Source organism: Notolepis coatsorum (genome assembly GCF_963971535.1).
Source record: "Notolepis coatsorum genome assembly, contig: SCAFFOLD_273, whole genome shotgun sequence".
Taxonomy (NCBI): domain Eukaryota; kingdom Metazoa; phylum Chordata; class Actinopteri; order Aulopiformes; family Paralepididae; genus Notolepis; species Notolepis coatsorum.
This window is the reverse complement of record NW_028173722.1, coordinates 14,917-40,946: the sequence shown is the minus strand read 5'-3', so window position 1 is coordinate 40,946 and position 26,030 is coordinate 14,917. Positions and strand designations below refer to the sequence as shown.

General features: G+C 43.5%; 1 protein-coding gene across 1 annotated transcript in view; it reads right to left on the bottom strand.

Moving 5' to 3' along the window:
• LOC311247723 (uncharacterized protein) overlaps window positions 1–25,087 on the bottom strand; it is a gene marked incomplete at its 3' end in the record, with an annotated part of 77,312 nt that extends 52,225 nt beyond the window's left edge. The window contains exon 1 of the mRNA XM_084338729.1: window positions 24,857–25,087. Coding sequence (XP_084194855.1) covers window positions 24,857–24,973 — 117 coding nt within the window. The 5' untranslated portion in view covers window positions 24,974–25,087. The remainder of the gene's footprint in view (window positions 1–24,856) is intronic.
• Between the last annotated feature and the right edge of the window lie 943 nt (window positions 25,088–26,030).

Below are 26,030 nucleotides of genomic sequence, written 5' to 3'. Positions count from 1 at the left end.
CGTTAAGACAACGCCTCAGTGAACTATTTAGTTTAGAGCTAACATGAGCTACCGAGTCAACGGAGGTAACTTATCATGCACTCGACTATTGCTGGAGCATTTGTTGATATCAGCAGCTAGCCAGCTAGATAACGTTAGACAATGCCTCATGTAGTCACTGGGTCATTTAGTTTAAACAGTAACGTTAGCTCGGTAGGTAGCCAACGTTAGCTCACGTCACATGCACTACTAGAGCAGACTGTTAACACCGGAGGCAGCCTCTTGTTGAGGGGCAGGAGGAGAAGGAGGAGCCGTACGCTGCAAGCAGCTCTGTGAAGTCAGCAGTGAGATCTCCGCTAAGAATTGGATCATGTTTTTCGATCGGTTTTGAGGTTCGGCGAAAATAAAGCATTATCACCGATCACCGATCGCATATTTATACTGATTATCGGCCGATAACGATCGGGGCATCCCTCACCAATGAGAGCCCTCGCTGCCAGGTGAGAAGAGAGCCACTGGCTGTCGCTGCACGTGTCGGAGGAAGCGTGCAGATACTTAGGGTTCCCTTGTACCGACCAGTAGGAGAACATGCGCACAACAACCAGGTAGGGGAGGGGGGGAATTGGCACAACGACTAAATTGGGACGGGGAGAAAACAGAGAAAAATCGGAGAAAGAGGGATAAAAAAATAAATAAATTGATTTACCTTGGAATACTCCTTTGCCAACTTGCTGTACTTTGCTTGCAGGTCTGCAGCCATTATTGCTGTATTATGAATAGTCCCAACTTTAGCCAAGGTAACATCAAGCTAAAACTAGCTTTTCGGTTAGCTCTTCAGATAAGGCTAATAACACCAGCAAGCAAATACATCAGAGCTCCCCGTCAACACCCCTCTCTCGGGACGATGGCATTTAAGAAAGTATCTGCTGTTAAAATGACAAACAGCATTGACACTTTAATTCAAGGTCGATTAAAAACATGTTTGTTTTATAATGCTCACTCTCAGTAGGAGGATACTGCACGTGTTGTTGATAAATTACGTCATATATCAGCGTACTCGCTGATACCAGCATTTTAGGCAGTATCGGAGGCATTTCCGATACTGGTATCGGTATCGGAACAACTCTAAATGTAATATCATGGACATCTACAGAAGATTTAAAAAGAATTGTTTGGGGCGGCTAAGTGGCGCAGTGGGCAAGGCACTCGCCACTAACGCAGGAGATGCTGGGTTCGAGCCCAGCTCTCGGCGTTGCTACCAGCTTGGCTGGTCGTTCATACTAATACAATTGGCAGTATTAGAGGGTGGGAAGCTGGTGGGTGGGGATCGGACGTTGTGGACAGCGACTCCTAAAGGTCAGTTGGTGCGCCTGCGCAGCAGAATCAGGAAGCAACGGGGGCGGCGTGTCCCTCCCACGCAGACCCTCGCCGCTGAGAGATCGCGCTGTGCAGGTGAAAAGATGCGACGGCTGCCTCCTCGTGTACCGGAGGGGACACGTGATGCAAGGCTTCGTCCACATTGCAGCCGACCTGTGGGAGGCATGGCCTAACAACGTTCGAGACAGGGGAGGGGTAGAATTGGACAATACGAAATTGGGGAAGGGAGAAAAATAGAAAATGGGAGAAAAAGTAGATACATTTTAAAAAAAATGGTAAACTGCAAATAATACAAATTTACCATGGACTCCTAAGCAAAGCTAAACTAGGATAATGTATGTCAGATAAACAGATGAGAAAGACTGCTAAGCTAACGTTCGTTCTGGATTTTGCTAATGAAGGGCTAATATCTGAGGCAGCTAATAATAATATAAAAAGAACAGCCATGGATCGTCACCACAGATAATTCAACAGTTGGATTAGGGCTGGGCGATATAACGATAACGATAAATATCGCGATATATTTTAATAATCGATATCGAATATCGAAATTAAAAAAAAATCGTTTTTTTTTTTTTTTTTTTTTTTTAATGTAATTTTTTTTTTTTTACCTGCAACAGGGCAGTTTTAAAACCAGAGACAGTGGACAGACTTGTCTTTCTTGCCTGCAACTTAAAGTAATGGCTTTGCTTGTCCAAATGACAATACTGACCAAATTCAGATTTATTTTTCTCTTGTCCATTTATTTTGTTTGCTTTCTAATTTAAAATACATTTTGAAACCGTCTGTACACAGTAGGCTATGTGTGCTAGCAGAACTAGACTCCAGTCACGAGTCACGGTGCACATGTGCGGTGGTTTGTCCACCAAAAAAGCGCCAAAAGATCGAAAATAAACTAGCAGAGCCAGAACTGTTCAACTCCTCTGGAGCCACAGCCAGCAGAGAAGCCGGTTTACTTTAGCTTTTAAACCAGCTGCAGCCTGAGAACTGGAGTGTGAGGGGATGTAACACTAAAGATGGCGGCAATGACAAAGAATTGCTGCAAAATAAACACACATATGTTGTAAAAAAAAAAAAAAAAAAAATGTTTATACTTATAACAATTCGATAATTATCGATATCGAGAAATAAAATAAAATTATCATATCGTTATCGCGATAAGATTTTTTTCCATATCGCCCAGCCCTAAGTTGGATAACAGATTTCTAGGGCTGTCTTAAATACTTCGAAGCTTCGTTCGATGGCACGAGCTTCGAACATGAAAAAAAATCGAAGTTTAAAAGAAAAAAGATTTGCCTCAAATCTTGCGCCTCCATTCCAATGAAACGAAAGTAAGCGGCGCCTCGACTCCACAACAAGCATGTGGAGATTATCAGTTTTGAAAACAACAAGGACATGTCCAGCAGACATGTCGAAGAAGTCATCAGACGTGTGGTTACACTTTAAAATATGCAAAGACAACGCCCAAAAAGCAGAGTGCCAGATATGCCAGAAGAAAATGGCATATCACAACTATACAACAACTTTGTCAAATCACCTAAAAAACGTAAGTATCGTTGTACACGATGGCGACGCCACACAAAACATTACTAAGGCTATGCCTATGCTGCTATGACTAATGTGTTACCAAGTTGGCTAATTTAATTGTAAATTACAATTAAATTAGCCAACTTGGTAACACATTAGTCTAATCATCTGCTTTTGTAGGTGCATTGTCTGAAAAAAACGGATGCTTCGACGTCAGGCTCAGCCGACACCTCACGACAAACAACAATTGGTGACATGCTGATTAAGAAGCTTACGGAAAGCAGAAAGCAAGCCATAAGCAAGGCTTTAGTTTCGTTTATTGCATAAGACATGAGACCTATAAATATCGTGGAAGGGAAAGGGTTTAAATGCCTAATCAAAACACTGGAGCCAGCGTATACTTTGCTGACACGAGAGGCTATCTCCTATGCGCTTACAGACCAGCACAGACGCATACGGGATGCAGTGCGCAGCGACATTGAGAAGTGCTCTGCCATTAGTTTCACAACGGATATATGGACCAGTCTACAGATGGAAGCGTACATGACGGTGATGGCTCATATGATAAACAATGACTGGGGAATGCAGAACTGTGTGTTAGAGACCAAGTCAATGGAGGAGAGTCACACAGCTAAAAATATTGCACAGAGACTGGGAGAGGCAGTCGATGCATATGCTATACCTGCAGAGAAAAGAGTTGCGGTTGTGCACGACAATGCTGCTAATATGATTCTGTGCACTGAGAAGCTGCAGGAGGAGGAGGCGTGGGGGACTGTCAGGGGAGTGCGCTGTGCTGGACACACACTTCAGCTTTGCGTTAATGCAGCGCTAAAACACAACCCAGTACACAGTACCGTGGCTGCTGCAAGGCGACTTGTGGGGCACTTTAAGAAAGCAACTGCGGCGTTAAAAGAAAAACAGAACATACAACAAGTCCCAGGCCACAAACTCATTCAAGACGTCGCAACACGCTGGAACTCGACGTGTTTTATGCTGGAGCGTCTACTTGAACAACGGTGGCCCATTTCAGCTGTCCTGTCTGACCCAATCGTCACCAAAAGAGCTGACCGAACACTGGACCTGACAACAGCCCAGTGGGTCATCGCAGAGGAAACTGTTGCCATGCTTAAGCCCTTCATCACTTTGACTGAACTATTGTCAAAAGAAGAAAATGTGTCCTTTTCTGCAGTAGCGCCAATGCTGACAAATTTGAAAAGAAGACACCTGCAAGATGACGACAGTGACAGTCCCACCACAAAAGCTCTGAAAGGTAAACTGGTGTACGAAATTAATAGGAGGTGACGACTTTCAGACGCGACTGAAGCTACCGTCCTCAGCGCAGCCACTGACCCCCGCTTCAAGCAACTAAGCTGGCTATCCGATGAGGAAAAGGAACATGTCTACGCGGAGGTGATTACGTTGGCTGAGTGCCTGGCACCGCCACCAACTGACGATGACGGGGATGAAGGAGGCAGTGAGTCGCCTCCAGTGGAAAAGAGGCATAGAACGGACAGAGAGAGAGAATGCAACCTCCTTCTGTCTATGGATGAAGATGCAGCACCCCGTGGAGAAGTGATCACTGCAAAGAGTGAACTGGATGACTTTTTAAAAGACAGAACCAAAACGGATAAAGGTGGACCGCTGGGCTGGTGGAGAATAAATGCGCACCGTTATCCTAAGTTGGCAACTGTAGCAAAGCATTTTCTTTCCATCCCTGCCACTTCAACCCCTTCAGAGCGCATCTTTTCGAAAGCTGGATTTATTGTAAACAAATCAAGAAGTTCTCTGTTGCCAAAGAATGTGGACACATTGGTCTTTTTGGCACACAACCTAAAGCGGGTTGAGGATAACCGTGAGTAGCAGCATAATATTGATAGACGAAGGTTGCAACATAATTATGTAATGTCATGTCGTTGGCTGTGAGAGCAGCCCCACTGCACCCAGGCAGCGCAGCCGAGTGAAACCTTGTTGCCGTGCGTCAGTCACGAAAGGGGCTACTTAATTAATTAATCCAATCCACTTTATTTATAGAGCACATTTAAAAACAACAAAGTGCTGTACAAGTCCCACAACATAAGATACAAAAAAATGTAAATAAAAAATTATAATTAATATATATATTTTTTTTTCTCTCGAAGCTTCGAATTAAAATCGAAGCTTCGGGGGCCGAGCTTCGATTGCCAAAAAAAGCTTTGAAGGTCAGCCCTACAGATTTCTACCACTAAGAACAAGCCCGGATCACCATCAGATCCTCCTCACCTCCACACCGCTCGGTAAGGACTGGAGCGCTTTCAAAACACCAGGCCACAGCAACAGCAAGCAAGCTGGCACTAACGTTACTAGGTCAACAACATGTGTGTCTGTGTGCCCGTCTGCCAGTTCTTCAAGCCAGTGGCCATCAGGCCAGGGAGCGAAATTAACTTTTTGACTCACCGGCCAGTGGCGGGTAGATGGGAAGAGTCTACCCGCCAAGCATATTTCTTACCTGCCAAAATTTTTTTGATTAAAAAAATATATATATATATATTTTATATAAAAAAAAATGTTTAAATAAAATATATATTATATAATCATACTTGTAGTTGTATTATCTGCGAGACATCGCCACCACGCAATAAGTAAAAATGCTTGCTATCTGCAAACAGCTCCACTGTCTGTGTGTATACTTGAGTAGCCTCCAGCTCCAGCAAGGATTCTCCGGCCCGGCAGCTAGACCCTATATTCAGCTAGACCCTATATTCAGCTAGACCCTACATTCAGCATGCAAGGATTCTCCGGCGATGCAGCTGGACCCTATTTATAACGTTACGGTTATTTTGTCAAATCACATTCAACATGCCCTCAGCTAGAATACGCATTCAATCAATGTTATAAGACATTGATATCAGGAGCTATCTGTAGCCACTGCTAGCCCGGTAGATAACGTTAAGACAATTTAGTTTACTGGGACAGATCGATTTAACGTGAGCTAGCTAACGCGAGCTAGCTAACGAGGGAACGGAGGTATTATGCAGCTCATGGAGGTCCGATCTAGACTAGAGCAGACTGCTACCATTCTGAGAGCTTAACGTTAGCACTAGAGCTGCGGGCGAGCTGCTACCATTCTGAGAGCTTAACGTTAGCACTAGAGCTGCGGGCGAGCTGCTACCATTCTGAGAGCTTAACGTTAGCAGTGGCACTAGAGCTGCGGGCCGCTCTGTGTTGATACGAGCAGAAGCCAATAGTATCGCCCCGGCTGGGCGGATATGACTCGTTGCCACGTTTTTTTTCAAAATAAGAATATCATACGAACCGAATGCTGCTAACTGCCGGAGCCATCGATATTATGACTCTAGCTGCGCTTGGGCCCGAAATGAGACCCGCACAGATTTTCAAAATAAGAGTATCGTTATGAACTACACATCCACACGCCACACGGCGGGCAGGGCTCTCAGTGGCAAGCGCCAAAGGTAAAAACTGAGCGCCCCTGGCGGGCGGCGGGCTTTAATTTTCGCCCCCTGCATCAGGCTCCACAACCGGGGGCACAGACTGCTGCCAGCAGCTGGAGAACTAACGGCTGCAGAACCATTAGGAATGTCTGACTCTTAACCACTAAACCCTGCATGGACAATAACGCATATTATGATCTGCACCTTTGGGTATACCGTTTACTTTTAGTCATATTTTATATTGCCTATATTTATTGTAAGTTATATTATGACCAATTAGGGTATACAGACTCATATGGAACTCTGTGTATAGTTTATTTTATTAAAATTGTATATTCAGATTACATTTGTTTATTGCTTATATTTATTGCTCTCCCATTACCCTGACCATACCTGTACCCCCTGCTGCTATGACGACTGAATCTCCCCAAGGGGATCAATAAAGGAATATCCTTCCCAGTCCAGATAGAATGTTTTCCCCTCTGCATGGGCGAGACCTGTTTTCTGCCATCTCCTCCATCCCAATTGATTGATTGATTGAAACCTTTAATTAACTGATTTCAGAATGGGTACAGTACAGTTCAATACACACAATTGTTAAGGGGATGCAGACCAGAGAAAGACTTTCGTCTTGTTTACATCAGGGTCCCCCATTTTCAATTCTTAATGACATACAGATATAATAATCTAATCTAATCATGACATTTATGACAGATATACAGTACCGTTACATACAAGATATGCAAATATACAGTGCTGTTAAACAGATCATAACAGTAAATATATACATACGAGGGGGAGGGAACTGTACATTAGGAGGGAGGTTCAGACATTTACAGGGGCCGGGTTCGAATTGCAGCCTCCCGTAGGTGCTCTTGAGAGCGGTTTTGAAGGTGGCAGGGTTTCCGCTAGAAAAAATTGTTGCCGGTCTCCGTGACCTGCAAGATTTCAATCTACCGGACAAATGAGATTAATTCCGGTCATAGTTTATTGAGCTTTAAAACAATTGATAGGCAGGCTATATAAAGAATGTCATCCTCAAGGCATGTAGATTTATAATATTATTACTTAAAACTAGGCTACTTTTGCGTATACAGTCATTAATTAATATATTCCAAATAAAATAAGTCCCTCGATACTCCGTGCTGCTGCTGACTTGAAATAAAATAGACCGCGTATGTGGGCAGTCGGTCCGACACTAAACAGCAGTCTGTTATAATCACATTTTTATGAGCTAACGAATTCCGTTATATTGGACATTTGTATTAATTATATCAAGCGAAGAACTGAGAAAGCAGAGAGACGGCAACATTATCGTGGTTTGCGTGACGACTCTCTCCACCTCGCAACGACTTATTTGCAAAGAGTATGGCGCTGCAGAGAAGCTGATTTAGCTGTTATTGGCTCTTTTCTGGGAACCGCACAGCAGCGCCCCCCACCCAACATTGGCTGAAAATGGCTGAATTGGAGTACTGCTGGAATACTGCATTGTGCTGTTGCCTCTCTGGCTCTGCAGCTTCACAAAAGTTCGCACACCCAGCACTAAGCTCTCGCTGACGACGTCGTTGTCATTATTAGAAGCAACGAGGAAACAAATGTAATGATCGTTTCGTTCATCGCATAGGCTATTTAATTTTAGCCTATTTTAATACAATTCAAATAATCAAATTGTGCTTAGACTCAGGGAATTATTTTCACCGGACATTAAGACCGGAGATATTAAATATGTCGGACTTCAACAGATTTTGCCGGTCAAATACCGGTAATTACCGGCTAACGGAAACGCTGGAAGGTGGGTACTGGTGTTGTCAAAAATATCGAAAAATCAATACATATCGATTCTGAATATTTAAAACGGTTTCAATACTCATGCCTTCATGATAAACAAGGAGTGGTGCGATTTAGGCAACACAAAGGAACTGTCTAACCACTGCTCCCCAGACCTGGAGTTTATCACGATAAAATGTCGACCCTTCTTCCTCCCAAGAGAGTTAACGTCCATCATCCTCATCGGAATGTACATTCCACCACACGCGAACACTGGGGTCGCACTTTCAAAACTTCACGACGAGGTAAACAAACTCCAGGCAGCTAATGTTGACGCTGCCATTTTGGTTTTGGGTGATTTCAACAGCGCGCGTCTTAAAAAGGTGTTGCCGAATTTCTATCAGCATGTGACCTGTCCCACCAGAGGCGAGAACATATTAGACCATGTATACTCGCAATTTAAGAATGGGTACAAGTCACAGGCTCTTAGTCCATTCGGTAAAAGCGATCACGCCGCAATATTTCTTTTGCCAAAGTACAAACAAAGTCTCAAGCGAACGCCGGTGGTCTCGCGAGAGGTTAAGCGTTGGGCCGTGACGTCAGAGGAGTCACTCCAAGCTGTACTGGAATGCACAGACTGGAGTGTATTCCGTGATAACACAGCCAATATTAACGAATACACCAAAACGGTGATTGACTATGTCTGTACTCAGGTAGAAGAAACAATCCCCTCCACCAAAATTAAAATCTACCCAAATCAAAAGCGCTGGGTAGACAAATCCGTCCGTGAGGCTCTGAAAGTGCGCACATCAGCATACAACACCGGGCTGGTGACAAGCAACATGGAAGAACACAAGATGGCAAGATACAACGTCAGGAGAGCAGTAATAGAGGCAAAACGGCGTTACAGGGATAAAGTTGAACTTCAGTTTGAACAGGCTGACTCTAGAGGCATGTGGCAGGGCCTCAGAACAATGACAGACTACAAAGGCACCCCCCTCAAACTGAACAGTGACATCTCCTTAGCAAATGATCTCAATTCCTTCTATGCGAGGTTTGAGGCTGTGAATAACAACACCAGCCTACAAACCACGGCAATGGGGGGGGGGGGGGGTCTGCTGATGGACTCAGTGTTCAGGGTAACAGAGCATGAGGTGAGACGGATCTTTAAAAAAGTGAATATCAGGAAGGCAGCAGGACCGGACGGCATCCCCGGCCGCGTCCTAAAAGTCTGTGCCGACCAACTGGCCCCGGTATTCACTGACATCTTCAACCTGTCCTTGGAACAGGCTGTCATCCCCACCTGTCTGAAGAAGTCCACCATCATCCCTGTACCCAAAAAATCTACGCCCGCTTGCCTCAACGACTACCGCCCTGTAGCCCTCACCTCCATAGCCATGAAGTGCTTTGAGAAGCTAGTGAAGGGCTACATCTGTTCCTCCCTCCCCATCAACCTGGACCCTCTGCAATTTGCATATCGCCCCAACAGGTCCACGGAGGACGCCATAGCCCATGTGCTGCACACAGCAGCATCACACCTGGACAAGAGGCAGGGGAACTATGTGAGAATGCTGTTCATCGACTACAGCTCAGCATTCAATACCATAGTCCCCTCCAAACTCATAGCCAAGCTCAGGGACCTGGGCTTGAACTATGACCTGTGCCAGTGGGTCTTGGACTTCCTGACGGGCAGACCCCAGGTGGTAAGAGCCGGCAACTGCACCTCCTCATCCATCACGCTCAACATAGGGGCCCCCCAGGGCTGTGTTCTGAGCCCCCTCCTCTACTCCCTGTACACACATGACTGCGTAGCACAGCGGAACAACAACACCATCATCAAATTTGCTGATGACACAGTAGTGGTGGGCCTGATCTCTGCCAACGACGAAAGGGCCTACCTGGAAGAGGTAGAGAACCTGTCACAGTGGTGTCAGGAGAACTGCCTCTCCCTGAACGTCAGCAAAACAAAAGAGATGATTGTGGACTTCAGGAGGTCGGGGGTCAAGGACTACAGCCCCCTCAGCATCGACGGGGCACCGGTTGAGAGAGTGAACAGTTTCAAGTACCTCGGAGCCCACATATCCGAGGACTTGACATGGACCACACACATTGACAGTGTTGTGAAGAAGGCACGACAACGCCTCTACTTCCTCAGGCGCCTAAGGAAGTTCCAAGTCAGTCAGAAGATCCTTAGGAACTTCTACTCATGTACAATAGAGAGCATCCTGACCGGCAACATCACCTCCTGGTTTGGGAATAGCACTGCACAAGACCGTAGCAGACTACAAAGAGTGACACGTTCAGCCGAACGCACAATTGGAGGGGGGCTTCCCACCCTCCAGAACATTTACAACAAGCGGTGCAAGGGGAAGGCTAAGAGAATTATTAAGGACTCGAGCCACCCGAACAACTGCCTCTTTGAACTGCTGCGGTCAGGCAAGCGATACCGGAGTCTTAAGGCGAGCACAGAAAGACTCAGAAGAAGCTTCTATCCCCAGGCCATCAGGCTGCTAAACGAACAATAATCGCTAAACGAACAATAATCACTATGCAACAACCATCAAATGCACACAGCACACACACCCACACGCACACACTCACTCAAACAAACAACACACTGCAGCACCCACTCTCCACTAGGGGTGGGACAATACATCGATCCAGATCGATATATCGATCTATTATCAATAATCAAATAGGATCGACGCAACGTAAAAAGATCGATTCATATTGCGATACTCTTATTTTGAAAATCCCCGCGAGTCATATCCGCCGGCGCCCAGTATTGTGAAACTCCGTGTAGACATTACAGCAGTGTTTGCGTCTGCTGTAAAGCACTACAGAGCGTCTATTTTGCTAGCCGATATAAGTCTGTGCAGTTTTTTCCACGCAACGGGTCAAATGCATATAACAGGCGTTGCATCGTCGCCATTCCTTTATGCCAATGTCGCGTTAAATATCTAAATGAACGTCGCGTTGGCTGCTTAAAAGCTAAGCAGCTAACCGTGAGAGAGAACAGGAGAGGAGAGAGGGGACTTGGAAGGAGGAGGGGTGGGGGCTGTGGGGGACTGTGTGTGTGTGTGTGTGTGTGTCTGTGTGTGTCTGTGTGTGTTAAAGCTCAATATATAAAAACAAAAGTGAACAGGAGGTCTATTTGTATTAAAAACAATAGATTGTTTTTCATTTAAATGTCTGGAAGAGCTCAAAAATAAATACATCAATTTATATTTCCGTAGCCTTTTTTTTGTTGATCTAAATGTGACCGATTGTGTTAAATGGGCACATAATATCGCCTCATCGATCGCAGGCACCTGAATTGAATCGTATTGTATCGTATCGTGGCAGACTTTGTGATATCGGCAAATATCGTATCGTTGTCCAAAGAATCGATATCGTATCGTATCGTGATGAAACTAGGGATGCCCCGATCACGTTTTTTGCCACCGATACCGATCACCGATCGTCGTGATCCATATCGGCCGATACCGATCCGATACCGATTGTTTTTGATTAAAAAGAAATAAATTATTTTATATAAAAGTTTTTTTTTTTTTTTTTTTTATAAAATATATATATTATATAATTAGACTTGTACTTGTATTATCTGCGACTGCGAGACATCGCCACCACGCAACAAGTCAAAATGCTCACTATCTGCAAACAGCTCCACTGTCTGTGTGTACTCTAGTAGCCCAGCTCAAAAGGATTCTCCGGCGCTGCAGCGGGACCCCATTGGTAACGTTAAGTGCTTTGGTCGTTTCACATTCAGCAAGCCCTCAGCTCGAATACGCATTAAATCAATGTTATAAGACATTGATATCAAGAGCTATCTGTAGCTACTGCTAGCCGGCTAGATGACGTTAAGACAGAACTTTAGTTCAATGGGACATTTCGTTTTGAACAGTAAACGAGCGTCAGCTAACGCAAGCTAACTGAGGTATGAACATGAACTACTAGACTTTCTGGATCATTTGTTGATATCAGGAGCTATCGGTAGCTAGCCGGCTAAATACCGTTAGACAATGCCTACTAAACGTGAATAGTTGACTGGGTAATTTTGTTTAAACAGTAACGATAGCTAGGTAGCTAACGTTAGCGCAGGTCGAATGCAGTGCACTACAGACTCGAGCAGAGGAGCCGCACCTCTTTGTTTACAAACTCTACACGGGGGCGGGCGGGGCTAGGGAGGAGGAGCAGCGGCAGTTTGCAGGTCGTGTGTGTCTGAGACAGACAGCGAGTGAGAGCTTCGCTTGATCGGTTTCCGCTATCGGCGAATATGACTAATTATCGGAATTCACAGATTGCATATTTATACTGAGTATCGGCCGATAACGATCGGTGGCCGATCGATCGGGGCATCCCTAGATGAAACTGATGATTCCCACCCCTACTCTCCACACTTTAGATCACACAAACACACTTACACTTTATATTTATTGATAAAGGATTTGCACTACAACTCGTACACCTACTGTGAATTGTACCTAAATTGCACCTCGTCCCATTTCTCCATTTCTGCCTTGCACTATATAGTATTGTATATTAGTACACTGCACAGTATTGTATATTGTATGGTAACTACGTCTATTCTGCATCGAACATATGTCTAAACTGAACACTGTGACCTCTTTTTTTTTTACTTCTAATTTTACTATGTTTTTATTTCATACTTATCTTGTCTTGCACAGTCTCTGGAGCGCAACAGTAAGAAGCATTTTGTACAAAAGTATTCTGTACTTCTGTATGACAACTATTAAAGAAACTTGACAAACATTTCCCGAAATATCGATATTTAATTATTCATAAAAAAATAAAAGATGTTGTATAAGGAAGTTGCATTGTTCATTTCAATACCTGTAATAGTACAGTAGTCCACACTAGGGGTGGACGGTATGGTCTAAAATTTATATCACGGTATAATTTGAAGCATAGACGGTAACGGTATATATCACGGTATCATCGTTTTTGATAAAAAAAATTATTTTATTTTATATATATATATATTTTTTTTATAAAATATATATATTATATAATTAGACTTGTACTGGTATTATCTGCGAGACATCGCCACCACGCAACAAGCTCCACTGTCTGTGTGTACTCTAGTAATCTCCAGCTACGGCCAGAATTCTCCGGAGCTGCACCTGGACCTATACTCGAGTAGCCTCGAGCAGAGCTACGGCCAGGATTCTCCGGCGCTGCACCTGGACCCTATTGTATTGGTATTATAACGTTAGCAAGCCCTCAGCTCGAATACGCATCGAATCAGTGTTATAAGACATTGATATCATGAGCTATCTGTAGCTACTGCATATATAACGTTAATACAACGCCTCAGTGAATTATTTAGTTCAATGGGACATTTCGTTTTGAACGGTGAACTAACTTGTGTTAACGTGAGCTAACAGGTAGCATACACGTCTCTAGTACTAGACTTTGTGGAGCGTTTGTTGATGTCAGGAGCTATCGGTAGCTGGCCGACTAGATACCGTTCGGTTAGACAATGCCCCATCATGTATTAAACTAAAAGTGAATAGTTGACTGGGTCATTTTGTAACGGTAGCTAAGCTAACGTTAGCTCAGGGAGACGCCGACAGCTCCCGTGTCCCGTCCCACTAGACTACTAGACCCGTGTTTACATGCGTGCGGTAGGGGCTGGCACGCCCACTGCGCGAAGCCTCCTAAATAACTTTTTCCAGTTCGCACATATCTATTATCTATGACTAATTCTATCTATTTTTAGGGGCAAATGCCAGTGAAATAGTCGCGCTGTGGTTACATGACGTCATTGCTATTTTAGAGCTGCACTACCGGTTACACGGTATACTCAAAATCCATACCGTAGAGCAAATTCATACCGTTTATACCAGGGGTGGCCAACCAGTCAGAGACTAAGAGCCACAAAAAAATGACTGTGGTACCACAAAGAGCCACACCATATACCAGCGTTTCTCAACCTTTTTTTTCAGTCACGGCACCCTTCATGTGTTTATAGGTCTCACCCTCTGGCCTCTGAAGTTGCTAATGTCTTTTTTATTTGGGCCTCACAGGGTTAAAAGTACCCTGTGAGACCCACGGTTGCAAAATTACAAAATCACTTTTAGCCATTTAAAAAAAATAATGTTTATTTAAAAAATGTTAAAGGGGAACTATTTTACTATTTCTTTCACTATTTGGGCACTTTTACACAATTCCTGTGAGTCTATGGAACACCTAGGTTTTTTTCAAAAAAAATGCATTGTTTTGTATTTCTAATCAAGTACTAAAAACCGCATTTTTCTACCTCAAGATCTTAAGCCGTTTTGAGGCTGGGCTCCAACCACTGTGTGGCCTGGTGCCAACTGCCACATCAACTGCCACATTATTATGCAGCTGAGAAATCTCTGACATCACAGATATGCACATTTTCAGATGACTCAGTTCAGTGAGGGTGAATATTGTGAGAGGAGAATTGGAAGAATTCGCCAATATGAGAATTAGAGACATATATCCTATTAATATAAGTCCACATAGCTAAGAAACAATGGTAAACACTGAAAAAAGCCGTTTATAAGATAGTTCCCCTTTAAGCACATGTATAGTCAATTGGTCCTGTTTTTCAGCCTCACAATGCTATTTGATAGTAAATGTGTTTATATGTCCCACCCTCTGGCCTCTGAAGTTGCTAATTTCTTTTTAATTTGGGCCTCACAGGGTTAACCTCTTAAGCCCGAGATATACAGTAAAAGTGTATATTTTCAGCATTATGTTTGTTTACCAATTATTTTAACTGTTATTAGTGAAATATAAGATTATAGAAATCTCAGGGCATTGAGTCGGAAACCGGCGCATATTGACAGGAGGAAGTGGCACAGCCAAAAATGAGTGTAGTCTTTTGAAGGAAGAGACTCAGGGCTTTCAAATTTCGAAAAACGACCCTACCCAGCTCACACCAGCCCCTGTCAATCATCTGACTTCTGGATTTACTTTTTAATTTCTCTTATTTTTTGGGATTATCTCCCACAAACCTGAACGTTATTGCCATAAAACAGAACGCAGTTAGTTTCTCTACCTTTCTGTGAACGTCTTGCAAAAAACGGTGTTGCAATATGATGAAAAATGGTGGAGAAATTTACATTATAAAAAAGATGGCAGAATTCAGTACTGTATCTACAAAACCTTCTGTTTAATCATCTTCCCTTTATTCATTTGCTTAGATTTTTCAGGTCTGGTCAATTTTAGCATGGTGTTATTTACAGTCAAAGATTTTTTTTTTTTTTTAAATAGAATTGATATTCTCCTTTGGTTCATTACAATTTACTCAAGCCTAGTAACAGACACACTATTTCTGACACTGATCCATATATGTCCCTAGATTCAGATACCAAGAACATGCAAATGGACCAAATTGTAAATGTTTATTCTACGTCCTTATGGAATGAGTGACATAAAAAAAAAAAAAAAAAAAATTATTTTTTTTTATTTTTTTTTATGGATGGAAGAGCCGCACATTGACGGGCAAAGAGCCGCATGCGGCTCGCGAGCCGCGGGTTGGCCACCCCTGGTTTATACCGTATACCGTTTATACCGTCCACCCCTAGTCCACACACATGCATTCAGTTAAGTCGGAATATGACTGTAATACAAACAGTTCAGTTTGTCAGGTACATGCAACTAGAGCTGCCGCGGTATTGATTATTTCCTTACCGCACAAATTTGCAAAATATTTCCTACCGCCGCGGTTTTTACCGCACGCACACAAAATAAAATAAAAAAGTTTGAATGCATTTTTTTTTTTTTAGTAGTTTACTCTTTATAGCATATAGCCTGCCTCTAGTCTAAATGTCTATCTTTAGAGGATGACTTTGCAGCATGAATATTGTTTGGGATTCGGCAAGCACGCATTAGTTATTGAAAGTGAAACACGGATGCGCAGTTCACTCGGTGTCGCGGGCAGGGGTGGTTACCCCTAACCCCCCCGACCCTTTCTTATTACTATAAAGTTACTACTTTATAATAAAGGCATTCGTTTTGTGGCATTGACATTATATAGTTATACGTTCAATAACATCAGCGTATTTACCGGACATAGCAAGCAATACTCTATTCATATCTCAGTTCCTTTCTTTGCTCAGAGCGTGCTGAGTTGTCCCATTCTGCGGTCTGTTAATAAAGTTTTCAATCAGACAAGTGTATAGAACGAAGGGCTTTTATTATAACATTCGTTGCAGACAGTAAAATCATTATGTCTCGTTTAGTACTCCTGAGGCGCGATGTTAGTCCACTCCGGCGGAGAGTTAAAGCTAACGTTATTAGCCGTGTTGTGATGATCTGACATTCAGGACGTAAAAACGTGTGACGCGTCTCTCTTCTGACCAATCAGTGGTCTGCAATGTTTCACGTGACTTTTCTGGTACCCAATAGGGTCGCTTGGAACCTCGATAGACGAGTAGGGTATATCTGCAGAGCCGCAAGCCCAACGAGAGGAGGGTAATTTATTATTATTATTATAAAAAAACAGCGGTGACGCGGTATTCAGCCTACTCTGCGGTGGCCGTGATGTAACAGCGATACCGCGGTAATGCGGTAATCGCGGCAGCTCTACATGCAACACAGTGTTTACATCTGTCTGCTTGAGAAAATACCATGTTCTGCAATAAAAAATTATTGAAGTGAGATGAACAGTTATTTTTAAATGTGTGATCTAAAGATAAACAAAGGGTTTTAAAAGTTATATTTATCTTCTCTTGTAGTACCAGAGAGAAGCTGAGGAGAATCAACCAGCAACAAAAGCAAAATAAAAAAAAATAAAAAAAAAATGTCTTTACATTTTGAGATTTAACCTTTTTCCCTGTGGTATCGAAAATGGTATTGAATATCGATACTTTTCAAGGTATCGTATCGAAGTTCGAAATTCCAGTATTGTGACAACACTAGATTAGGGGTGGACGGTATAAACAGTATGAATTTGCGCTACGGTATGGATTTTGACTATACCTTCATACCTTGCGAGTTGTGACCGGTAGACTAGAGCAGCTAGCCACAGCAGTAGCAATGACGTTAACGTTACTTGACGATTCACTCGACGTTTGCAGTGGTCGTTGCAGTGTTTAATTGTACTGAGTTTTTCTCCACTTGCTCACGGACCTTGCCATATATTTTGGGCATTTAAATTTGGCTAAGGAGGCTGAGAGGAGACTTGCTTTAGCGCAGAAAAAGGCTAACGTTAGCCGCTAAGCTAACATTCTAACGTGACTCGGCGGCACCAGTTTCATTAGTGAGGAAAGGGAGGTTATATTGACGAGGCTCGACAACAGAGGTTCAAAGATAACTTCGCATTTATTGGCTATTCGTTTCTTTATATCGCTTAGGCCTGCCACGATAACACATTTTGCTGGGCGATTAATTGCCCCCGAAAATATCGCGATAAGCGATATTATTGCAACCGGTTAGAGAATTTTTTTTGAGAAATTTATTTCCCAAAACTTTTATTTTGAAGCCCACCGCTCCGTCTTTTCCGGTTTTAGACTTTTATTTTGAAGCCCACCGACCGGACCGGAAGTATTGTTGTGATTATCCTAAGCAGAACATATGAGCCGACAACTTGTCTCGTCCGGTTGTTTTTGAGCTAATAACAAATGTTGAGATTGTTGGTGAACAACTAACTTTAGGTTAGTTTTAACGTTAGCTACTAACGTTAGATGCAGCTACTACAGGCAATCAACGATGAGGAGGAAGCGTCAAAGCAGTATATAATAGAATAGCTGTGGTGCGTAAGCACTGCAGCACGACTCGAAACTACCGGAGTGTTATAATAAATTAATTCATGTTTAACTTGTCCCCGTGTCCAGTCCTTTGACTAGCCCCACCCGTTCATTGTAAACAATGATGCATGTAATTGTATTAACGTTATTCTGTGTTGTACTTGTAGCTATGCTATACGTTGTATTTCGTTTGTTAGTTATTTAGCTAATGTTGTTAGCATGGAATGAGAATCAACGCTCTATCTTTCATCTTTATTTAGCAGTCCAGTTTCTCCGGGCAGTAGCGAGTAACTACTTGGGTCTAAAAATAGCTAACGTTACACTACAAATAATGCTACTTGGTTAAAAGGAGCAACACTATTGAGAAATGTAGTTAAGCTGTGGCGTTGCCCCACGGAGCTCCCGTGCTGTACTCTAGTAACGTCAGCGACCCGCCTCCCAACACGGACAGTGACTGACAAGCGGCACTGGTTCCGCCTCATTAAAACAAACGCGCAAATAGCAATTAATCGCGCCCGTCAAAATCATTGCATTCATTTTAATTATCGCAGCAATTAATCGATTTATTGCTTATCGCGGCAGGCCTAATATCGCTTTATCCATCGGGCTGCTCTCGTTTCCAACTGTGTGTTGACATTGACAATGACATCCTGGTGTGACAGTGACATCATCAACTACGGCAACTTAGGACGCTCAAACCTATTGCATCACGCTCTCTCTCTATGTTGTCAAACACTAAAGTTAAGTTATGTTGGAGTTTTATTGTGTTTGAGTTGTTTGAGGGAAAGAAACCTCATGTCATGCAGTCGTTTTTATTTTCACTTTGTGCCGCTTGATTTGATTGCATTTCATGAAAAAAGTGTTTTTCAGAGATGGAAGTAACTTGAGAAAAGGTTTTGCATTTTTCTATTGCAGTTTTGCACAATACATGTTAAAATACCTCTGTACTATGTGAAATATGTCCTAGTAATACAAGCAGGGCTGTACAGTGCGACGAGCTCGTCGCAAATTGCCCCTTTAATTGGCCGTTGCGATTGGTAAATAATATTTGGGGGCGGGCTTGCGAGTAGGGATTTCAAGCCTTGCATTCGCATTTCACTCCTAAATTATCCAAGCCGTGTGATGACGCCACTGACGCGAGCTGAGCACTCAGGTATGAGAGTGGGGAAAATCGATTGAGCACTGATAGACTGGCTGACTGTCTGATTTAGCTATGCCTATGAAGAAAAGTAAAGTTAGTAGTGCTTCATATTTTCGACGCGTTCCACCTCCTAGTGAGCCGTCGAATGAAAATGTGACCGTCGAGAACATTGAGCCAGCAGTGGCAGTAGCCACCACCGCAGACCTGCCTTTGTACTAGGGTTGGATGCAGTTCCCTGTTGGTCAGTCTGTGTCTGTTATTCCATCTTCTTCTGCTCTGTTTAACGTTATACACTTCAAATAGTGCAGCATGTTTGAGAGTGCTCCCTTGACTGAGAGGATGGCTAGAGGATGGCCGGAACCACGAGAACTTTTATTAAACATTCTATTAAACATTCTGATATTTCCGCGGGTCTCGTGCAGTGGTCTCGTGCCACTGTCAACTAAAGCGAGCACTTGGAAGACACGCACCGTTTGACAGTGATATGCGCACTGACAGTCGGCGCAGTTGACATTTTCCAAGTGGGGAAAAATAAATCCTCTTCGTCCGGACTGTGTCCCGGCCCCGTGGAGGATTTTTCTTCATCCCAAATACATATTTTATTTCCCCCGGGACGACGGGACGGTGTTAGTCTCAAGCCCTGTCGTCGTATACCATTATCGATCCCCAGGTACTGGTTCAAATGTGAACGGTACCCAACCCTAACTGTTCAAAACGAAACGTCCCATTAAACTAAATAGTTCAGATAGCTCCTGATATCAATGTCTTATAACACTGAGTCGATGCGTATTCGAGCTGAGGGCACGCTGAATATAGTCAATAGGGTCCAGCTGCAGCGCCGGAGAATCCTGGCCGTAGCTGGAGGCTACAGTATAGGGTCCAGCTGCAGCTCCGGAGAATCCTGGCCGTAGCTGGAGGCTACTCGAGTACACACAGACAGTGGAGCTGGTTGCATATAGCGAGCATTTTGACTTGTTGCGTGGTGGCGATGTCTCGCAGATAATACAACTACAAGTATGATTATATAATATATATATTTTATTAAAAACAATTATAAAATAATTGTTTTAATTTTTTTTTAAATCAAAAACAATCGATATAAATAATGGTAAAATTGTTATTTAAAAATGTGCCCCAAAAAAATATTTTTTGCCCCTAAATCTCTCATTTAGGGGCAAGTGTGCCCCTAGTGAAAAAGCTTAGCGTACAGCCCTGACAAGAGTACAGTAATAGCTGCCAGATCTTTACCCCTTCAGAAGCATTTATATAGACATTTTAGGGCGGCTAAGTGGCGCAGTGGGCAAGGCGCGTGCCACTAACGCAGGAGATGCTGGGTTTGAGCCTCCCACACGTTACTCCTCGCCACTGTGCAGGTGAAAAGATGCGACGGCTGCCTCCTTGTGTACCGGAGGGGACACGTGATGCAAGGCTTGGTCCACATTGCAGCCGACCAGTGGGAGGCATAGTCTAGCAACGTTCGAGACAGGGGAGGGTAGAATTGAAGGGAGAATTGGCGAGGCGAAATTGGGATGGGAGAAAATAAGGAGAAAAAGTGGATCAAAAAAGAAAAAAAACATTTAAGATAAATGAATAAACTGTGATATAACGTTAGTCTATGCTTCAAATTATACCGTGATATACATTTTAGACCATACCGTCCAGCCCTTTTTACGGCTGTGGGTAGGGCGTTCCACATTGATGTGGCATAATTGCGGAACGTGTTTAGTCCCTTGTTTGAGCCGAATCTGGGTTGGACATGATTTGTGGAACTCCATTACAACAGACAATGCTAGTGGACAATGCTAGCAATTATGTCAGTTACGTCTTGTGTCTCTTCCATTCAATTAATAGGGCCGCCAGTTTGGTCTACCCGTTTTTAAATACTGGATCAACGGAGCTATCTTTTCAACACTGCCGTTCATGGGGGGGGGCAGGTGGCGCACGGAGATTACGTTCGTCACCAACACCGGGAGACACTAGGATTCGCCTGTTCGAATCCAGCTCCCGGCGTTGCTATCAGCTTGGCTGGCCTCTCACACTGATACAATTGGCTGTATCAGGGGGTGGGAAAGCTGAAGGGTGGGTCCTGGGCGTTGTGGACAGCGACCCCTACAGTTCGGTCGGGGCGCCTGCTCAGCGAGGGTTGGAACTGAGGAGAGATAGTGTGGCCTCCCACACGCTACACTCTCCCCGGTGAGAACCTGCGCGGCCAGGTTGGCCTGCCCCAGGCTGCACATGCGTCGGAGGAAAGCATGTGACAGTCTCCGGTCTCCCGGACCAACAGTAGGGGAAAGTACGCAACAACCAGGAAGGGTGGGATGGGAGAAAAATCGGGAAAAAAGGATGGGAAGAAAGATTAAAAAAAAAAAAAAAAAAAACACTGCCGTTCATGCTTCAACAAGTGCTGATCCAAAAAAAAATAGGTAGAATGGTGGACCTAATTGTAACAATTTAATTGTAATTGTTGACAATACTTTGTGTGAATAATATATTGTAATTGTAGGCTGGACAAATGCAAACCTGTCCCAATATGAATGTATATTTATTTACTACAGATACAAGGGTTCTTAAACGTTTCAAAGTGGCAACATATCGAACTGAGTCGGCCGCACAGCCTTTAAAACACCTTCTATTCTCTCGCCTGGGCAAGCGAACGCCAGGCGACCCACCGGCGTTGATGATTGAAGACACAGATCATTACCGATCTGGAGAAGCGGTATAGTGAGGAAAAGAGGGTGTTCATGCTGCTGAACAAAGCTAGTTACTTGGATCCACACTTCCATCGAAGAAGGGAACATAAACAGGAGGTGGCCTTACTGGAGGAGATGAAACAAGTGAACAGAAGCAGGGGGTGCATAGACCACCGTAACACTTCCGGGATTCTGAAATCAGGGAGGAGATTGCAGGGGGGTCAAATGAATGAATGTGGACGAGAGCCGTGATGTAAGTGGTTGCCGATACGGCTGTGGGGGTGCTAGAGACATGATCGAATAGACGTTTATGCGCCCCGCTCTCCTGAACACGGCGTGACCCATAACTAATCGATCAGAACTAAATCGGCAGAGAAAAAGCCCATTTTAAAGCACCTATTCCGCATGGACATGCGCAGAGTGCCCATGGAGTCTGGACGACGCGAGATGACGCTCGAATTAATGTGGACTGTTCCATCAGAGGGGGGAGCTTCGATGGTCATGTAAGTGGCTACAGACCGCTGCACTTAAATATAAACATTAGTCTACCTGTAGACTCAATGAGGTAATTGTAGATGTCGCCATAAGACGCGTCTGGCCATTTAGTGGGATCATTTTTTCATTATCCTGTTCGGCTGAAAGGACATTGTCCACCGAAGCTCCCCCCTCTGATATAACAGTCCACATTCATTCGTGCGTCATCTCGCGTCGTCCAGACTCCATGGGCACTCTGCGCATGTCCATGCGGAATAGGTGCTTTAAAATGGGCTTTTTCTCTGCCGATTTAGTTCTGATCGATTAGTTATGGGTCACGCCGTGTTCAGGAGAGCGAGGCGCATAAACGTCTATTCGATCATGTCTCTAGCACCCCCACAGCCGTATCGGCAACCACTTCCATCACGGCTCTCGTCCACATCCATTCATTTGACCCCCCCGCAATCTCCTCCCTGATTTTTGTAACGCGGAAGTGTAGTGGTCTATATCAGCGGTTCTCAACAGGGGTTCCGCGGCACACAGGGGTTCCGCGGAGAGCTGTCAGGGGTTCCGCGAGATGCCTGGCAATGTTCTTTAAAAATATAGAATGACAACAGTCTTATTTTGAAAATCCTATAGCGGGTCTCATTTATGCCCACGCGCAGCTCCAGCTATAATAACTAGGCTCCGAAAGCTAGCAACATTAAGGTCATTATGATACTCTTATTTTGAAAATCCGTGGTGTCGTGACTCATATCCGCTCCAGCACACAGCCAATAGGATGCATCTCAGGCAGGCTGAGCAGTGAGCAGTAGCGTCTCTCAGCTCAGACAGCGTCTGGATCTGGAACGCGGACATTGAAACACAGCAAGGGTAGTGTTTTTGCGACCCAAAACAAATCCCTGCTGTTTTATTCCGCAACGGGTCAAATGCATATAACATGCTTTGCAATCCTTGCCATTCCTTTATGACCACGTTGTGTTTAAGACCGGAATTAATGTCCCGTTACCATAAGCTAACAACAAGCTAAAGCCCTGTTCAGAGCGACAGAGAACAGCAGAGTGGGGACTTGGAAGGAGGACTGGGGAGGAGGGGGGGGGGGGGCATTCTCCCTCTATGTGTGTGCGTTTGAAAAGATGATGAAGTCAGACTACTATATTATATTGATAGTAAATGTACTGAGGGTGGACAGACAGATTATGTTGATATTTAAACATAAAAAATACAATACATAAATGTATCCATGATCATCATGCAACATAAAACAATTGCAGGAACGGTTTGGGAGAGGAAGGTGTTTTAGGTTGCTTGTTCCAAAAAAATTACTTAAAGTTTAAAGCTCAATATATCAAAACGTGGCACTTTATAGTGAACAGGCACTTTATAGTGAATCCAAATTCTTTTTGGATTACAGAAAATTATCCCTAAAGTGCTATCTGTTGCAGCTGCACTGTTTTCCATGAAAATACCATATTTGGATAAGTTTGACCATTTCTAAAAATCTGAAAATCATTATTTAATAAAACACAGAAAAGTATCACCAAGTTACTCTGGATAAAAAAACACTTTACAGACAACATTGAGACAAAGCTTCCTGACACATCTCCATCCAAACTCTTGGAAGAACTCATTGAAATCTCATCTGATACCACCTGGAGAGCTAGTTTCAGAGTGTGGTGCTGAGTACCAAGTATCTCATGATGCTGCAGTTAAGGTGTTGATACCATTCAGCCCCACATATCTGTGTGAAGCTGGCTTTTCATCCATGACAGCTCTGAAAACAAAATATAGGGCCAAGTTGAGCCTTGAGGATGACATGCCAAACAAAAGATCTCCCCACGTATTGACCGTATTATTAGCCAGCAGCAGCGGACCTCGCATTGAGCTAGAAATGTCCACTGAGTGAACAAGTGCTTATTTTCTGTATTTATTTATATTTTTTGAGAAATGGTAACTTGGTGATCCGTTTCTGTATTTAAAAAAAATACATGATTTTCTGTTTGAGAAATTGTCAAACTTATCCAAATATGCTATTTTTATGGAGAACAGTGCAGCTGCAACAGATAGCACTTTAGTGATCCTTTTCTGTATTTAAAAAAAAAACTTTTGTCATCAGATTCAGACAACTTTATTGATCCCGCGTGGGGCAATTCATATTTGCAGATTCACCAACAAGCAACAAAGACAAACAAACAACAAAACATCTCAACGACAGCACGGCAAATAAAGAGTCATTGTATCATCATTGTAGCAAAAAAGACAGGACCGGGAAAGTCTTTATCGTATGTAGGGGTGCCCTGGAATATTTTATTGAACACAGGGGTGCCTTGGCATCAGAAAGGTTGAGAACCCCTGGTCTATATGGCCTTACTGGAGGCCAACCTCATCCTAGAAGCATTAGCATAGCATCTCAAGTAAAGCCGACACAGTGGCTGAAACGCTCAACAGTTGAGATGATCGGTCATTGTTAGTAACGAGCTGAATAAACGCACATTTCTCTCTATACACAGAGTCGCACCAGTTTCTGACCCAACATCACATATTCTCAGACTCAGTAGTAGCATTAGCATTAGCATAGCAGCTTAGCTTGTTAGCTGCTCCAGCTACCTCTGGTCAAGGCCCAGTCTGGATGGAAAAGTGGCAGAAACGCCCAACAGATGAGATGTTCGGTCAGTAGATTAATAAAAGCAGATGTTACTGTAACAAACGGAGAGGTCGACATGAACCTACCTTTGTTTCCCTTCTCCCGTGTTGTTCTGAACGTAGTAGAGTCCAGCAGCGTTCTGCTAACAACACGAGGTGGTTCTTCTGCAGGGAGTCCGCGTCCGACACAACAACACCGCTCATGTAACCTACTTGTTAGAAGTAGCCGGACTTCGGGCTCATTCCCTCTGGAAGGTGGTGACAGTAAACCAGGGAACACTTCTCTCGAGGACTGGGCATTTATTTGGGTTTGCAGGGTTGTTTATGACTCTGGTTCACAGCTCTCTCGCGACGGCCAGCCGTGTATAGGTGTAACAGACTGACAGCCAATGAAATGGGGTGCATTTGTCACGCTGTCCAAGGAGCTGAACTGCTCTCGTGCAGCCGTGTTCGAATCCCGGTCGGGGCAAAAGCCTGTCATACATTATCAAAGATAAACAGCTATGTTGAATCAATAAACATGAATATCACTAAATAAACATGAATATTGCACAGATTTAGATTATAATAGTAAAGCTATTATAATAGTTCAATGGTTGTGATGGCAAAGTTCGTGTCAGGTTCCTTACTGTATATTTGCATATCGTATGTCACAAATGTAACAGTACTATATACCTGTATGTCATGTATGTCCCTGTCATAAATGTCATGTATGTCATAAATGTCACTATGAATTGAAAATGGGGGACCCTGATGTAAACAAGACAAACGTCTTTCTCTGCATCCCCTTAAACATTTTGTGTGTATTGAGCCGTACTGTATTGTACCCATTCTGCAATCAGTTAAATAAAGTTTTCATTCATTCATTCTGTCCATCTGTCTCTCTCACTTGTTTAATCTTTGACTCCAACACTGGTTCTCTCGCAAAACCCCAAACATTACAATGCCCGCTACGATTGTGCAATAAAACAATAGTTTCGTTTGAGTTTACTCAGTTTATTTGATCAGGGACAGTGCATATCAATCAACAGTTTATACATTTATAAATTAATACAAATTACAGAAGAAAAAACATTATTATCAAACCAGATTGGAGGAGTGTAAAGGGGATAGTAAGAGACTATGGAAAACATTGAATGAAGCTGGGTATAAATAAAATGGGCAAAACGCCATCATTTATTGAGTCAGATGGTATATTCACCACTAAACCATTTGACATTGCAACTCATTTCAACAATTACTTTGTTTCCAAGGTAAACAC